General features: G+C 44.7%; 1 protein-coding gene across 1 annotated transcript in view; it reads left to right on the top strand.

Annotated features, from left to right (window-relative positions):
- Window positions 1-17,940, top strand: part of LOC119430895 (neuronal acetylcholine receptor subunit beta-4) — a 40,177-nt gene extending 22,237 nt beyond the window's left edge. The window contains exons 4-10 of the mRNA XM_049657484.1: window positions 11,754-11,863; window positions 12,200-12,207; window positions 12,989-13,056; window positions 13,879-14,043; window positions 14,839-14,906; window positions 16,341-16,567; window positions 17,045-17,940. Of these exons, the coding sequence (XP_049513441.1) occupies window positions 11,754-11,863; window positions 12,200-12,207; window positions 12,989-13,056; window positions 13,879-14,043; window positions 14,839-14,906; window positions 16,341-16,567; window positions 17,045-17,397 (999 nt within the window). The 3' untranslated portion in view covers window positions 17,398-17,940. The remainder of the gene's footprint in view (window positions 1-11,753; window positions 11,864-12,199; window positions 12,208-12,988; window positions 13,057-13,878; window positions 14,044-14,838; window positions 14,907-16,340; window positions 16,568-17,044) is intronic.
- The last annotated feature ends 216 nt before the right edge of the window (window positions 17,941-18,156 follow it).

Genomic DNA, 18,156 nt, shown 5'->3' on the forward strand with positions numbered 1-18,156 from the left:
CCACGTTTACGGGGGTGTGAGCCATTGCTTAAGGGGGTATGAGCCAATCATTGTCTTACGTAGCGGACAGCTTTAATTTTGAAGCAATTACTTTCGAGCAATCGCAAACGGCAATGGCGGGCGAATGCTGCTAACCACGCCGCCGAGCAAACTCGAGACATCGAACGCAAGCGACAACGGCGGACTGCGGGCATACCGTCAGTGACGTCGTTCTCTCCGTCACAGCCAAGCGTGTGAGTAACCCACGGGTGTAACCTCCTAATTGAGAAATACTTTAATGAATCCTCGGGATTAACCCAGTCATAAACACCGGGGCCGCACGTTGCAGCTTCGCTGGTTAACCATCTTCACGGAGTGGAAGGGCCAACGAACTTTTTTTCATTGTAGAATTTGTTATCATCGTTAGCCTATATTTATGTACACTGCAGGACGAAGGCCTGTCCCTGCGATCTCCAATTACCCCTGTCTTGCGCTAACTGATTCCAACTTGCACCTGCAAATTTCCTAACTTCATCAGCCCACCTAGTTTTCTGCCATCCTCGACTGCGCTTCCCTTCTCTTGGTACCCATTCTGCAACTCTAATGGTCCACCGGTTATCCATCCTACGCATTACATGGCCTGCCCAGTTACATTTTTTTTCTCCTAATGTCAATCAGAATATCAGCTATCCCCGTTTGCTTTCTGATCCACACCGCTGTTTTCCTGTCTCTTAACGTTAGCCCCAACATTTTTCGTCAAGGATTTCTTATACAACTCCTTAATCTTCTTTTTCTTCCTCAATACTTCTCTATCTATTTTGTACCGCTACCTGTAAAACTGTAGGGAGCCTACATGCAACGCCGTTTATAACGGCGTTGCATGTAGGCACCCTAGCTCCCTATAAAACTGCTACATGGCTTGCCACCTGGTGTAATATTATGCAACTACAATGCAAAGTATGGACGTATCCACATTACCCGGAGCTACTCCGTGCCCGGGGCGCATCTCACATCGCGTGTCTACTCGCGCGCTATAGGACGAGTGTGAAGGGCGTTTTCCCGCTACAACCTAGCAAGCTAGTCGCTGACTGAAGTAACTAGTAGCTGACTCCTGCGCAGCGGAATCCGGCTTCGATCCGGGCGGGAAAAGGGTTTTTCTTTTCCTCATTCTCGATGATAGTTGCGATGGTCACCGGCGGTGGCGGACACCATCGCCAACCAAAACGGCTATGGAAATGAGCCCTTAACAGCTTACGCTGTATGTAACAGGACCCAGTTCAAGGCTACGTCACATTGGTCTATCAGATCAGGTGATGCCACAGCTTCGCTGTCCCACCACCTTCACAGCGTAGATTGCAGCTCTATCTTTCATGTCAAGAGATTTCAACCATATGTTTGCAGACAGAGAATGCTACCCAAATCCACTGCGCTTGGAGCCGAAGTCGTCACGCATAACGCTACGTGTTATTGCACATAACCACCTCAATCGAACTGGCCATTTTAGTGAGTTTTTGACAATAATGTTTTTTTCACCGTCTAATAAAGGAGCAAAGCAAAACAGTGTTCGTGAATAGCTCCACAGGCAACTAAAGCCTTTAAGTTCAATATGGCCAATAAAAATACTGAAAGAGCGAAAATGCCATATTCAATTGGTTCTGCTTTACAATATCGTGATTTGAGAGCCGTTAGAACCCCAACGTGGACGCCGACTGTGATTTAATGAAGTCGTAGTCTCGCCCGACAGGCGAAGCATCGATTGCGATAGCAAATTAGTAGAAAGCTATACGAAATAAGGGACCACCTTTACGCTGTGAAGGTGATTGGACAGCGTAGGGAGCCTACATGCAAACAGCGCTTGCATGTAGGCTCCCTAGGACAGCGAAGCTGTAAACGCCACCTAGAACGATTACACTTTGCGATGCAGCTTGAAATGATTCACATGGCGACATTCACATGCACTTTACAGAATTATTAGCCCAAGACGTTTCAACGGCCTGTGACTTTGTTGGCGCCGCTACTTCGTGCACTTACAAAGAGTGAACCAGAGACAGAAGAAATGCACTCAATATTTTCGCCACGCCTCGTATGCACGCTGCTCTTCAGGAGTCCTCCCTACACGTGGCCTTCCCATAGCACTGTCACAACACAAATCAGTTGCTAAGCTGGTTCTTTTACATACGAAAGTGTAGTTACGTCACTCCCTGCTTCGTGAATGCTACAGTTGAGCTACAGAATGAGCCCAGAACAGTTTACGCTGTGACATATGTTAAACATGCTCGGATTGACGTCACGTTTCACATGGAGGTTCCTGTAAACAAAATAAATTAATGGCCTCGAAAAAAATGCTCGCAGTCTCGCCCAAAAGGCGAAGCATCGATTGTGATAGCAAATTAGTAGACAGCTGTGTACGATGTAAGGATAGTAGTTTTATCAGCCGTATAAACTTGTAAACACTCGGTTACTAACTAAATTAACAAGCATGGTGTCACGCGCGCACAGGTAAACATGAACACATCTCGCTCGATTACCCCGGAAACTCGCCGTCAAAACGCTGGAGTGAGGAAGCGCGGCGACAGTAGCGAGCGCATTGACCTTCGTGCCGTCTCTCGCTTCGACGCAAAGTAAACGTCGAAAGCACGACGCCTTCGAAGCTACCGGCACTAGTTGCACTTTGTCCTCGTCGCAGATCCTTTCAAGATGAGGCCCGCGTGGGCGCGCACTTTTTCCACGTTGCAGATCGCTTTCAAGATACGGCGCCAGCGCGGCCGCGCCATAAGCAGCAGCCGCTGGTGTAGAATGATGAAAGCGCAAAAATCAGGCAAACAAACACATGCGTCCAGATGCGAAGTCCACTCAAGCACGGGATCAAAGTTTCCAACCACACTACGTACTTGAGCAGCCTCTTCTCGAAAGACAGACCTCGTCGAGCGAGGTGGCTCGGCATGTCTGTCGATCATGCGGCTTCCCCAAAATGAATAAAGTCCTAATAACATGAACAAATCATACGGTGTATTACTGAGTGTCTTTTTGAAAGGAAGGAACCGTATACCGTAAGACGTGAGAGGAAGTTAATTTTTGATAGTTCTTTGTAGGATGGCCCAAAAATAAAATACGTCATGACAAAGATCAAAGAAATGTACTATTGTCTGGGGTTGGTCGCAAACTCTACAATTTGCATTCCAGGGTAGATCTAATAATTTTTCATGAAGTCATGCAAGTTTTAACTGGCAAGGTGGGTGTGTGCAACTTAAATAAAAATTCACAGCCCTTCCACTACTGTGAAGATGGAAGCCAGCGAAGCTGCGACTCCTTCTTATGGATTAGTATAACGCTGGCATTCTTCCAGCTCTCTGATATACTTGGAGGCGTCAAGCATCGTGTATAAAGGGCCGCAAGTTTTTGAAGCCTATCTCCTCCATCCTTGATTAAATCAACCGTTATTCCGTTGTCTTCTGCCGCTTTTTCCCGGGAAATGTCTTGCAAGGCCCTTCTGACTTGATCGCTAGTTAAAGATCGCAATGTATATATATATATATATATATATATATATATATATATATATATATACAGTGCATGCAATAGTTACACCGAATGCGAACAAAATTGATGTATTATGGATGGCTCCAAAATAGAACACTTATAAATTATTGCACTTTTGCAAAACCCTTGTAAACATTGTAACGAATTCACGTACGAGATAAGTTAATAAATCAACTTTGTACGCTTTGTATGTTCTAACGGATGTAGTTAGAGAACTTCAGTACATGTTCTTGGTGCAGATTGAGGGATTTATAATCTTCGCGCTTCTATATTTATTTCGAACTTGCTAATCTTATACAACTTTTGTAAAAAATCAGGCTCTAAAACAAATTTCGCTTCATACAGTAACCACAATTAATGTCCCCCTCTCAAATGCAAGAAATTGCTTTATTATCGGCCCATAGCATTGTTTCGGAACAGCATTTGTGCGTTTCACTTCTACTTGAATAGTGTGCGTCAAAGTTGGGCCGGAGATTCCTCTTTATGACGGCACTCTCAATATGTTCCGAGTAGCACGAAATGAGCACATTAGTATGAGGGTATCGTAGTGCATTGTCACGTGATCTTTATGAACCGTACTGAGGCAAGCCTCCCCCCAGTATTCCGAATGGCTCCAAATGAAGCAGCAGTCCCCCACGACTGAAGAGATCGCAAACCGAAAAGAAAGAGGGGCAGCCGCAGGATGCCGCCCGAACAGATGCAGGTGATGCGAGAACTGCAACCACCGCGAGTCGCTAATCAAATAACCGAGGATTGCTATTACATGTCGTGGCTGAGCACGTGGACAACCTGGAAACGCTTTTGGAGGGGTCACGTGTACAAGGTGAAAACATCGCGCGCCCAGTTTCAAAGCGGAAGCTTAATGCATCTTGTATCATGTTTACAACCTAGTACCTACATACTCTTGATTCTTTCCGACGTTTCATGTAATGTTTCAAAAATAGCACAATCGCATGCCGCATTATACAATCACACATGGGCGTAGCGGTCACTTTACAAATTAGTTTTAACAGCGAAGCTGTTTAAGCCAGCCGTAATTTCTGGTTCGTATAAAGAAACTATGATGCAAATAAACTTTCTTGCCGAGGCAGGATTCGAGCCCGCGTACCCCCGGTCACAAGGTGAGCGTCGTATCCACTAGGCTATGCAACCAGGCTTGCCGAGCATGCATTTATGCGAACCATATGATTGCGTTCCAGCGTTGTCGTCTTCATCCACAGCTGGCGAGTTCGCACGCTCGTGCTCTGCGAGATGAAGAGGTTTTGCGCGCTATGAGAGGGAGAGAGAGGCGCATTCACAGAGCGGGTGTCCTGGAACGCGTTGTCGGTGTTGCAAGATGCGCTATGCAACGCGCAGTGACGGCCGTAAGTCCGAGACGCGCGAAAAGAAATTGTCATCGTCATGAGTAATAGGATGAAAAGTTCGCGCGCACTTCCGGAAAATGCTGGGCTAAGATCGCCCAGCTTCGCTGTCGCAGGCGTTGTGCGACCGAGTGCAAGGTTTTTTGTTAATCTACATTTTATCTATAGCTGACAAGGAAACTTATTTACCCGTAGGCACGCGTACAACTGTTGTATGAACGTATACAATGCAATATAACGTACCACACATGCAATACATCGTACTTCATATAAACAGAACAGATGAGCAAACAGAACAGTAAATTGCGTCTGCTTGACATTAACTTTGCGACACATCACAAACACTACGACAGTGTACATGCAAAATCATAAATGTCAGCCTCGGATTCATACCGAATGGTGTCTGCCACTTGCAGTGCTCTTGGAGCCGAAGCCTTCATGTTTAACGCTACATGTTATTGCACATAACCACCGTCGTCGTTCTGTCAATTTTAGTGAGTTTTTGACAAATATTTCTCTTTCACCTTCTCATTAGCTAGAACAGCAAAAAGCCTTCGGTAATTGCTCCACCGACAAATAAAGCCTTCTAGCTAAATATGATATTGCGCTCCTTGTGTTCTGTGGGGGCGGGGGGGGGGGGGGGGCAAAGGTGTGGATGGCAGCCTGGCAGATCCCTCGGACGGGCAAGCGATGATGGGCTGAGGCTGCTGAGGCCCCATATGTCGGTGACAACCTAAGCATTCCAATTAGGGAGCCGTAAAACGGCGTTGCATGTAGGCTCTCTAATTACAATGGTCCTCCACCCCCAACAATGCAGTGCACCTGCTCTTCGCCTCTGAAAGAGAGATGAGCGACCTGGAGTCCGCTCACATGTAGCTTAATCACTTTGGCTGGCTAATGTAAATGCTAGGCTAATTGCAAAATAGAAGCTAATTGTTTCAAGCTCAAATATTACCTACCGTTGGCTGAGCAGCGACATCAGGACCACTTATGAAATGCGCCTAGACGTTTAGGTTTCATCTTGAAACCAGTGACAAAGAGGCCAATCTTTATGGAGAAAATAGTTTCAAGCACACGATACGGTTTCACGCCAGGTAGATTAGTGAACCTAATTGGCTGGCTCATGCAAATTTGTTTTAGTTGGACAGTGTACATATTACCTCGTACTTTTTAACTTGTCACCGGCTATAGATTAGCAGCAGGCGGGATCCCGGCATGCCCGTGGACGCTGAAGCCAACGCTAATGAGACGCTGACTGGAGGTTGAGAACGCGGGATCACGAACACTGAGCTGCTTTGTCTGCCGCCCAAAGTTGGCCTTAGCCACGAGGCCCAGACGCAATACCAGCAAAGTGTTGGCCGATTTGGGCACCTGGACTGCAAATGTATAATTAATTTAATTCTGATTTAATTCTGGGGTTTTACGTCTCATGCTGCAGCCGAATTCATCAACCTAACTCTAGATTTCTACCCGTTTCAAGTGATTAGCCAGAGTACCCGTGATTGCAGCATACTAGATTTAGTTCTAACCACTGCTCCCGAAACCATAGGGCCAGTTATGTATCTTGACGGATTTAGCGATCATAAGTTGGTGCAGTTTCATATTCTGATTCCTTGTTTGTTTACAGGTAAATCATCTAAAAGGATTAGAGACATTAGTAAGGCAAAATATGGTGAAATTAACACTGAACTTACCACATTTTTCAATGAGGTATTTTTCCCACTGAGAAACCAACGATGTACCGAAGATAACTGGTCGCGTTTCAAACACAAACTTTCTGCGCAAATACAGGAGCACGTTCCCCTCATTACAATATCTAACGATAAAACTAATCCATGGTTCAACAAGGCCCTACGACGATTACGGAATAAAAAAAATGCGCCTGTACTGAAAAGCTAAATCTGCTTCCTCTCTGCCTCTGTTGGATCAGTATAAACAGTGTCTCAAAACATACTGCTCTGCTATTACCACTGCCAAAAACAAATATTTTACTCGCGATCGTCCGTCGCTATTGCAATCTAATCCAAGGAAGTTTTGGCAAGTTATATCTCGCGAAAATAAGCAATACCCCATATCACTACACAAATTGATGGCTTACCAATCACTGGCACTGAATGTCGCGCTGCGTTTAACAAATTTTTTTGCATCAGTGTTTGCAAAGGAAGATCATTCCAGGGCCGGTATATTGTAGCGATGCCTTTAAAGTAATAATGCCTTTTCGCGCTTATCGCGCTTTGTCAGTGGTCGGAGCGACGGTTCGCTCGCGTTATCAACGGGATCAGCCGGCCGTGAGCGGTGGATGATGAGACTAGTATAGAATAAGTCATAAGGCATCGCTACAAAATCGCGGCCCTGATTGCGACTACCCATTCATGGAGCCCATCAGAATTAAGCCCGAGGGTATTGCATCTCTAATTAACAACCTCAAGTTGTCCTCATCTGCCGGAGTGGACAACGTAAATTCGAAAATTCTTAAAAACACCATTTTAATTTCCAGACAGATCTTGTGTCATATCTTTGAGCAAAAATAATTGTCATCCGGAGAGCTGCCTTCCGAGTGGAAAATAGCAAACGCCATTCCTGGCTTCAAAACGGGTAACAAAAACTCGCCTGATAACTGTCGTCACATTTCTTTAACATGCATATGCTGTAAATTACTTGGACATATTATTGCTACTCACATCTACAACCATCTGGAACCAAATGACTTCTTCTTTTCAAATCAGCATGGCTTTAGGAAAGGCTACTCGTGTGATACCGAGATATTTCAATTTTCTACTGACCTGCAATTTAACATGAATAAAAAACCAGCAAACAAATTATATATAATTTTTAGATTTCTCAAAAGCATTTGACAGAGTTTCTCACGGCCGGCTTTTTGCTAAATTATGTACCCTTTCTCTTGATTCTCTCACAATATCTTGGCTTCGCAACTTTCTCTCATTCCGTCAACAATTCACAGTTGTCAATGGGTTTTCCTCTCTACTATGTGACGTAACCTCTGGTGTACCACATGGAAGCGTGCTTGGACCCTTACTTTTTCTAATTTACATTAATGACCTTCCCAATAACATTTCATCTCGTTTACGTCTTTTCGCAGACGACTGTGTTGTTTACCATCACTTCAGAGACCTGGCCCTTCAAAATGATCATAACACTATTGCTGATTGGTGAAACAACTGGCACATGATTCTAAGCCCTACTAAATGCAAATATATGACTTTTAGCCACAAGCATGATATTTCTAATTTCCACTACTGTATCAATAACACCTCCCTGTCCAAAGATATGTCGTACAAATATCTCGGAATCCAGTTCACACCAAATCTTTCATGGTCCTGTCACATTTCAACAATCTGCAACAAAGCATCGAAAACATTGGGTTTCATACGCCGAAACCTGAGAAACTTGCCTAGCTGCGTTCGATAATTAGCTTATCTAACATTTATTCGTCCACAGTTGGAATTCGCCTCATCTATTTGTATTTGTTCTTTCCATAAAAAATGCCTCATTGAAATGCTTGAGCTCATTAAAAACAGAGCTGCCTGGTTCATTTCTAACAATTAGTCAGTTTCAGTTTCAGTTTATTATTCTATAAATACAGTGAATAGGTTACAGATAATATACAGACGAGGGTCCCAAAGTCAAAGACTGCAACGGGACCCTCGGTTAATAAGAGCATTGAAAAAACGTATGAAAGTTAAGCAAGTTACGCAAACCAAACAAAAAACAATCGCGTAAAATACAACATAGAAAAATTAAACAAAACAATTGTTAGTATACAATCTTATAGTGCATAAAAATGCTGTCAATACATAAAAATGGCAAAGATAGCGTGATTATTGATGTAATCTTAGTTATACAAGTAAAAAAGCTTAAGGGCGTGATTGAATGCATGAAAGGATGTAGATTTAATTGTGTTGGGCAAATCATTCCATAGTTTTATGGCCGTGAATGACGATGTCATTTTTCCATAATTAGAATGAACCATAGGTAGTAGAAAATTGTAGTTACGTGCAAACCTGGTATTGTTATTATTAATGAGATAACTGGAATATATGAATTCGTATGAAAGCTGTTTATTAAGTAATTTATGGAACATACTTGTAAGGTGATATTTGAACAAGCTCGACACAAGAAGGATGTTATTTTCACGAAGTAACAGATTAGCACTCGCGAAAAAAAACCGCTGTTAGTGATAATGCGTATTGCTTGATTCTGTAAGTGCTGAATAGACGAGATATGACAGTAATATGTATTTCCCCAGGAAACAATGCTTTATTATTGTGACTGTGAATGAAGGCAAAGTATAAAGATAATAACGCGTCTTTGGAAAAATACGCTCTTGATTTGATTAATGCTCTGATCCCGAAGGTACACTTTTGCTTAATGAAGGATATGTGTTGAGAAAACTTCAGGTTAGAGTCTAATTTGATGCCCAAAAATGATACGCAGTCTGAAACGGGAATGTGATGACCATCTAGAGTTATTTCAGGCGTGCTAGGTAGTATTCTTTGGCTTGATCTGAAAATCATGAATTGAGTTTTCGTAGGATTAATAATTAAATGATTGGAAGAACATCATGCAACGGTCTGTTCAAGCCCATTGTTTATAGTTTAAGGTTAAGGATTAAGGACTCCTACTAATGGTCAGTGGGTTCGAATCCCATCAATTTTGCTGCCATTTAATATTGGGGCCCGAGTGGCTTAATAAATCTACCTTAATTATATGTGCCCTAATTAACACCAATGGTCGTGAGGGGGAGTCTATATAGCAGACTCCATGTGAACCAAAAGTCGTGGATCCGAGTGCCTTATTTAACTGTATTTTAATTAACTCTGCCTTAATTAACTTCGCCTTAACTAACACCAAAGGTCGTCGGATCGATTCCCACCGATGGTCGCGGGTTTAGTGGTGCCACTTTTCGGTGGCGCACAATTTCGGTGCCATATAGCCGGACATCGGATTTTTCGACCCATGAGCCATCTAAGCCTTCCGCCTTAATATGTTCGAATTGCTGGCTACACGGTAAGGCACGCAAGAAAGTGGTGTCTGTTCGAGTGATGTATCCGCAAGGTATAACTTTTGTAACTGTTGATAATTACGTTTGAAGCAACATCGGGACTCTGAAGAAGGCTGCGTTGCTGTCCCTTCTCTGATTGTTACTGAGCACGCCGCGACATGTTGGCGCTACGCAGTCCGCGAGGCAACTGCTGCTGCGTTGTAAGAACAGCGCTATAACAGCTGTACCAGGTGTCTCGTAACGCTAGCTGCAGGAGTAGGCTGCTCGTTAGTGCACGAGATGAGAGTAGTCGAGAGTCGATATGAGTATAGTCGAGAGTGTTTCAGTATACTTAGAGGTTCTGTGTCTGTGTCCCCCTCTTCCGGGTCGGACAGCTCTTCCTCCGGCTCCCGGCGAGTGAGATATCGGGTGGCTGCATATGCTCAGTCATGACCGGAGATAGAGAGGCAGGCTATATGAGTCCAGACAAGTCGGAACGTGCGTAGTGTATGTTGTTCAGCGGGGAGAATGCGGTGTGCATGTGTGTTGTGAGACGATCTGGTGAAGATGAATATGTTCTGGGCGAAGAAGGTTTTGGACGGTCTGGGCAATGGCCATAGCTATGGCACGCTTTTCCGCCTCTGATATTTGTTTCGTAGGTACGGAGATAGAGGTTAAGTTGCGTCGCGATAGGTGTTGATCGAGCGCTGCTCCAATTGTGTATATTCGTGGGAGTGGTGTCTATGGCGCATCCGTGTATAGTAGGGTATTTGGGGTAGGCTGACTAATTAGCTAGATTTCTGAGGTATTTCGCTCTTGCATGATTGCGCCCAGCGTTGTGCCCGGGGTGCATGTTGCGCGGCAGTGGTACCATGGTGATTCTCACTCGGAGGTTGGAGGGCAGGTGTTCGGTGGCGCGAGATGACACCGAAGGAAAATCGACGTCGTCGTCAGCTTGGCGGTTAGTGTCCCTTCCACTCGGACCACTGCATGCGCGCAGCTGCACTGCAAGAACTGTATTTAGCGTTTGCGCTCACAGCACCCGTTCCTGTAGCGGTAGGCGGATGCCCTGGCTCAGCTGCAGGGGCCGATCGTTGTTTTTGCAGCCAAACACACTGCACGTCTGTCGCGTGCTTGGAGACCTTCTAACCCACCAAGCAGCGGGCCACGCGTGCTCCGTCGAAAATGTGCCACAATTAGACGATGCTTCGAGTGTCAGTATAACTTCAATCGCAATAAAACTAAAGCATCGATCCGTAAGCTAACTTACGTAAACTAACGTTAGCATTGTCACTAACGTAGTGACAATGCAGACAGCACAAGAAATATATTTTTTTGCGCTTCTCAGGTGAGAATTATACCTAGGTGGCGTGGAGATCACATTTGTACACTTGCTGTGTGACTACGAACTTATCGGTACATCGTCTATATTTTCCAGCTCCAGAAAGCATTAGAGGGCTTTCATGTTCCCGTATGTATGAATGGATGCATATTATGAGCAAACGGTTTGAAACCGGATGGTGGCTTGATACCACCCAAGCTATTATCCTTACTTTCCGTATAAGCTTAGTATTTGCCCACAAGACCCATAGTTCGTATTAGCAAACCATCGAACATGACCCAAACTTTTGCCCTATAAGAAGTTGCGTCTTTTCATTTTGTGTGTGCTCTGCCCTTTCGCCAGCAGCATCCTAGCCGTTTTTTTATTTTCTCTATTGCAAGATTCATTTACTATTCCTCTAATTCCTAATTCCTAATGACCTAGTTCTCGGGCTGGATAACCACATCCTGAATTTACATCTGGATGAATACAGTGACGTAAAAAATCAGCAATGGCTTATGCGCTGTTTCCACACTTTTCTAATGTACAGGTGTGGACGGACGAGGCCCTCTCCTGGAACTCGAGCGACTACGGAGGTCTTACATCCCTGGACATTCCAACGAGTGAAATCTGGACTCCCGATCTGTCGGTCTTGAATGCGTGAGAAATCACTGTTCGGCTGCGTTCGCTCGCTCGCCCAGCTCACCCATCCCAAGTCGTCTCTTTCCTTTGGCAGCCCTAATGGATTTCCTTGTGGACAGCAGCCTAATGAAGTTGTGTTGATTTGTAGATTCTTGCGAGCACTATACTTACATTGAGTGTTTGTTTCTAGGACTACTAGAACAAAATGACATTGGCGTGTGCGCGCGTAGTGTATCTATAGCCCAGATGGCGTGAATGTTTAATAATTAATGCGGGTGCATATACGACACTTCATCTGGTTAGCTTTCTTTGTGTGTTGCTGTGTTTGTGGAATGTGCGTGGTGTGTTACATAGGGAAATGGGTAGCTCCAATTCTAACTGCATATTCGGTTTGCTGACTCTTATGTGGCTTATGTAGACAGGGGTAATTGGAGATCACAGGGAGAGGCCTTCGTCCAGCAGTGGACATAAATATAGGACTGATGATGATGATGATGTGGCTTATATAGCTTCCCGTTCCTTAACAGACAAACAAACAAGCATGCAAAGAACCTAACTGACTCACTGACTGACTATCTTACTAACAAACTAACTAACAAAATTAAGACGCTAACCTCTTCAATAGCGTGCAATTTCTCCACTAGGCTTTCGCCAGGCATTTCTTTGATTTGGCCTGATAGGCTCCCGTAACCGCACTGAAACCACCCGTCACTTAGAGAACAGAGGACATAGAATAAATGCGAGTGGGATTCGACAGATATAGAACAGCGTATACGAGGCCCTACGTGCGTTCTGCGCAATGACTGTGTGTAACGTTACGGTGTGCGGGAGTTGTAGACATTTAGATTAACACACGGGAACGCCATCAGAAAGAAAACATAAGCCGGCGTTACACCATCTGGTGCCTGGTGTCAAACATGTCCAAGACGAGGCAAACCACAAGCCTCAACGTGTCCAAGGCAGTAAGTCGGGCTAGGTGGTCTGTCATACTGTGGCTGTGTATGCATACGTGTGTTTCTTTATTAAAAGTTTCAGTTAGCGGTCATCACCATGTCTGTGAAACAAGGAAAGGAAGTGAATATTACCAATCGATGCTCATTAAAACAAACTTTGTCCCCCCCCCCCCCCCCCCCCCCCTCTTAGCAACCCCGAAGATTTTCACATCGAGTACAACTGACGTGTATCTGGAAAACAGCGGCCAGATATTTCAGGTAATCACAGTGCACATCCCTTCCGTGCATGCGTGTGTGAGTCCGACATTGTTGAGCTGTAATCAATTTTCAGAAATAGGAATAACAGCAGTGGGCTCTGCTGGACTAATTAGTGAGCTAATCTTGGTGCTTTTGCTTATATAAACAAACAATTCGACGGGTCGTTGTCAAAATTTGCGACGTTATGGGACGTTGGTTCTGGAAGTTCGAGCAGGCGCCATCACTTGTGCTTCATTATTACGCCATTTATGGCATATCGAGCATCCGCCCACGGCAAGAAAGATATTTATTTATTTTTGGAGAGATATTTAGCAGCATGGGATTAAAGGGACCGACAACCGCCCGAGAACTTGTCATGCAATTTTGATGGGAACGAAGCGAGCATGATTTCGAGCGACAGAATCGACCATGCTGCTGTTCGCGGTTGAAGTAGGAATCTTAATTTTCAACGGCCACTGAAAGTCGAGAGAAATGGTATGTTGCGAAGATATGAAGTGAATCTGTTACTATAGGGCTTGATTCCCTCCACGCGAGCCTATAGATATCTGTGCACAAGTCAGTTCGTATTAGGTGCACCATACGTATTGTTTAAAATCGCAGTTTTCGAAATACATAGGCATTTTATACAGTTATTTGCCCGTTTCGAAGAGCGTGGCAAGTCCTTTATTACATAGCTTCGAATTCTAGAACGTATGACCATTATGAATTTGGATGCATATATGTGATGGTTCTGTTTTAGGGTTTCTTTAAATAAATGATGGATAAAGCCCCACCAACGACGCGTAGTTGCAATCTAATCGATGCCTTGTCGCAATGTTGCAGTCTCCGTATGCACGCATCAAGGTCCCGTGCCCCATGGATCTTGCCGATTTCCCCAAGGACGAGCACACGTGCAAGATACGCTTCTCGTCGCTCGCCTACAGTGACGACATGCAGCAGTACGACACTGTGGCCGACCTAGCTGAGAACGCCCTGACTGCTACAGATGTGCGTATTAAACGTAAACGTATACACATGTCCTTGCGCAATGTGTTTAACAGTCTGTCGTGCAGCGCACTGTCTGGGTGCAATAGTGGAGGCTCCAATACAATCACCGACTATGGAACATTCGTTTGGATTTCATATCTTTTATGAACTGCTGGCCGTTAAGCGAAGCAACGAATTGAAAATTGAAATCGAAATTACACTTAAAATAAAAGTGCAGTGATGTGCAAAAGCTACTTTTATTGCGTACAGATGTGATCAGAGTTGTTAAACAATAATGACTTGCATTTTTCATGCCTTTTCTATAACGCATTCGCGGAAAAGCATTTGGGTCCATAGTCGACTATAGGCTGATATTTTGGACCAGGTACAATAGGCGTTATTAAGAACGATCCGCAGTCAATGGAAAGGAAAACGACATAGAATTTTGCGAGAACGAAGTGTGACATAGCAGGACATAAGGCAATATTGAACACGTAGCGTTATAAATTTTATTGCACAGTGCAACACAACGCATTACTAAGTAATAAGCTGGCAAAACATGACTTCAAGAGAGGATATACTTATTTGTAGAGAATGAAGTGTTAATGATACATTTAATTGCTGTAGGCGGAATTTTAGTCCGTATTATAGCTTCAACAGTCGAGCTTCTATCGTTTGTACACTGAATTAGCAACAGTAGACAGGCAAGCGACAAACAATCCTGCTGTTTGAATAGATTTGACCCGTTGTTTTCATGTGACTGTTTCGGGATAAACTTTGTTATTCGGTCGTTTTTTTTTTTCTTGGACCTTGAAGCCTTGGCAGGACCACCAGTGGGAAGTGACGGTGTTCCCGATGTGGGGCAGCGGTGAGCTGTTGAACAGGTGGGAATCATTACTGATATTCGGAGAAGCCATTATCTTTCACGAAGCATGATAAATCCGTAATTCAAGTTCACTGTTTTTTGGGAGTATGCAAGAGTAATCAAATTAACAGGTACGGTAATTGGTAACTAATTCAGTCTATGGCTCACTCACGCACCAGGGGACATCAGTCTCAATCGATTTTTTATTATCTTAGTCACTCGAGCTATCCCCTCACTTATCATTCATTCCATCACTCATCCATTCGCTACACTGTCGCTAAACAACTCATGTGCCCCATAATCAATATTCCCATCTGAATATGAGCATTCCGTATAAAGAAAGCACGTGATGCATTATCACGGGATGCATTACCCGTACGATTATATAAACTGATGTTGATCTCTTATAAGAACACTTATGCTGTTCAATATGAACACGTGTATCATATTGGACATGTCTCGCTTGCTCCAAATTTGATATACGGGAACATACGCGGTTTCCTATTGGATCCCTTTATGTTGATATTATACTAGATATGGGGCATATGGACTTCTTGTACGCGGTTGCTAACTGGCTATCTAAGTCCCTGCGTCATTCACACGCAGCTATCTCATTTACTCCTTTCCTCGTCCAAATTAAGCACTGACCTGATGTTTCTCTTAATCGCTTCATCACGTGAAAATTCGCGTCGCTAGTATACGTAGCTGAGCTATGTAGTCCTCGTGAAAATTTGTAGAAAAAATTCAGAGCCCTTCCACTATGTGTAGATGGAAGACCAGGCCCAGCTGTTGGTTTCGTTTAATTATATTTTAAGTTTTTAAATTTTGGTGGTTATGTTAAATGGTTGAAAAGACACAACACATAACTTAGTTGTTTACTTTTGCTTTCTTTTAATTCCACTCACTTGGCCACCAGATTGATCATTGCCTTATGGTCGCTATGGTAAACTGCAATTGGTTGCACATCTATTCGAGACCCATTCTTGCTAAATGTGAGATCAATGCACGCTCTGTTGCGTGTTGTTGGCATATCCACTTCATTGCAACACATTAGGCCGTATTCAAAAGGCCGTATTCAAAAGATTTAACTGCACAAGAAGCTTTTAAAGAACGAGCTTTGCGGCAATGTGAGATCCCCCCATTACTAAAAACGATGCTTCGGATCGTCATCATGCTTCTAGTCGTCATCGTCATAACCGCCATCAGTTGAGCGTTATCACAGCTTTGTGCGTTGCCGTACGTTTTCATTTCTCCGAAAATATAAACTTTATTATTTGTACTTTCCGCACTTATAAACACAATTACGTTAAGTTAAAATCGCTAACCTTCTCACCCCGACTTTCGCACTTCATTCTAACGTTTTACCGAATCAGACGATCACTCGGTCACGTGCTAACCAAGCCCCTGAAGAATCACAAGACGCATCTAATGTTGTTCGCGTGTGCAACCACAGGACGTACCTGGAGCTGAAGTTTCGGCTCCGGAGGCGTTCCTCGGAGTACCTGTTCACCGTGACCTTGCCCTGGTTATCGAGCGTGGTTCTGATGCTTCTGGTCTTCTGCCTGCCCGCCAACTCTAGCCGTCGCCTGACCCTGTGCTGCATCAACATGCTGCTGCTTGCCCTCACGCTGCGCAGAATGGTCCCTCTTCTTGGGGATTCCTATAGACCACCCAAGATAAGTAAGCAACAACAGGGCAAAGAAGATGAGGTGACGCGCGACGTCTATTCTTCCCGCTACCCGCCGCGGTGGCTCAGTTAGCTAAGGCGTTGCGCTGCTGAGCACGAGATCGCGGGATCGAATCCCGGCCGCGGCGGCCGCATTTCGATGGAGGCGAAATGCAAAAACGCCCGTGTGCTTGCGTTGTAGTGCACGTTAAAGAACCCCAGCTGGTCAAAATTAATACGGAGCCCTCCACTCCGGCGTGCCTCATAATCAGAACTAGTTTTGACACGTAAAACCCCAGAAAGAAGAAGTATCCTTCCCGATGTAATTATAATCTCCCGAAAAGGGGCGAATATTCATAATGGTCACTTCATCGAAAGCTGACGGTTTTAAACCTCGCTTCCTGCAATTCTAATAATAATCTTCTTGTGAAACCTTTTACCTCATCCGTTCACTATGGGTGGAATCGTGACGTCACCCTCACCGCTCGCAGTGTTCTTCCTGGAGAGCGCCATGCTGCTGCAGGCCGTGGTCGCCGCGATCGCCGTGGCGTTCCTCAACGTGACGTCACAGCACGTGCTGTTTCCGGTGGAGGTTCCGGCTTCCGTGATCCGGTTGCTGACAGGGTCGGCAGGCGCGGCGCTCTGCCTCTGCCACCTAGACTTGACGAGACAGGGAGCGGCTCACACCGCTCCACCTTCGCGAGCGGACGACCCTTCGCTGCCGCAGCCGGTCACGAGGCTGGGCCAGGAGCGGGCCAGGGAGTGGCTCCTGGTAGCCCACGCGCTCGACCGACTGTTCGTCGTCGTCTTCCTAGTGGCCGCCCTTTGCGTGATGCCGCTGTGATAGTACACTTATATGAAGATGAATTTGGACTGTTTGTGGAAGGTCTCTATAGACTTTAAGCAGAATCTTTTGCCTTCTTATCGAGTTACGCTATTGACCATATGACCCACCGCGGTAGCATGTACAAGGTTAAAACATCGCGCGCATTATCAAAGGGAAAGCTTATTGCATCTTGTATCATGTCTACAACCTACATACTCTTGATTTTTTCCGACGTTTCATGTAATGTTACAAAAATAGCACAATCGCATGCAGCATTATACAATCACACAAGGGCGTAGCGGTCACTTTACATATTAGTTTGCGTTAATACATATCATCCATAGTGATGAACTGACAGAGCCAGGGATTGCTCTTGGAGCCGAAGCCTTCACGTATAACTCTATATGTTATTGTACAAAACCACAGCAGTCGTTCTGACAATTTTAGTGAGTTTTTGACAAATATTTTTTTTTCACCGTATCAGAATCTAGAACACCAAAAAGCCGCCGTTGATTGCTCCACTGGCCAATAAAGCGTTTTATAGCTCAATATGATATAGCACTACCTGTGTGTTGTCGGGGGCAAAGGTCTTGACGCCATCCTCTAAGATCCCTCGGAAAGGCCGGAGATGATGGGCTGAAGCAGTGGAGGCCCCCCTATGTCGATGACAATTGAAGAATTACAAAGAAGCTCTACCCCCAAAAATGCAGTGCACCTGCTCTTCACCTCTGAAAGAGAGATGAACAACCTGGAGTCCGCTCACATGTAGCCTAATGA

This window comes from Dermacentor silvarum, chromosome 10 (assembly GCF_013339745.2).
Source record: "Dermacentor silvarum isolate Dsil-2018 chromosome 10, BIME_Dsil_1.4, whole genome shotgun sequence".
Classification (NCBI taxonomy): Eukaryota; Metazoa; Arthropoda; class Arachnida; order Ixodida; family Ixodidae; genus Dermacentor; species Dermacentor silvarum.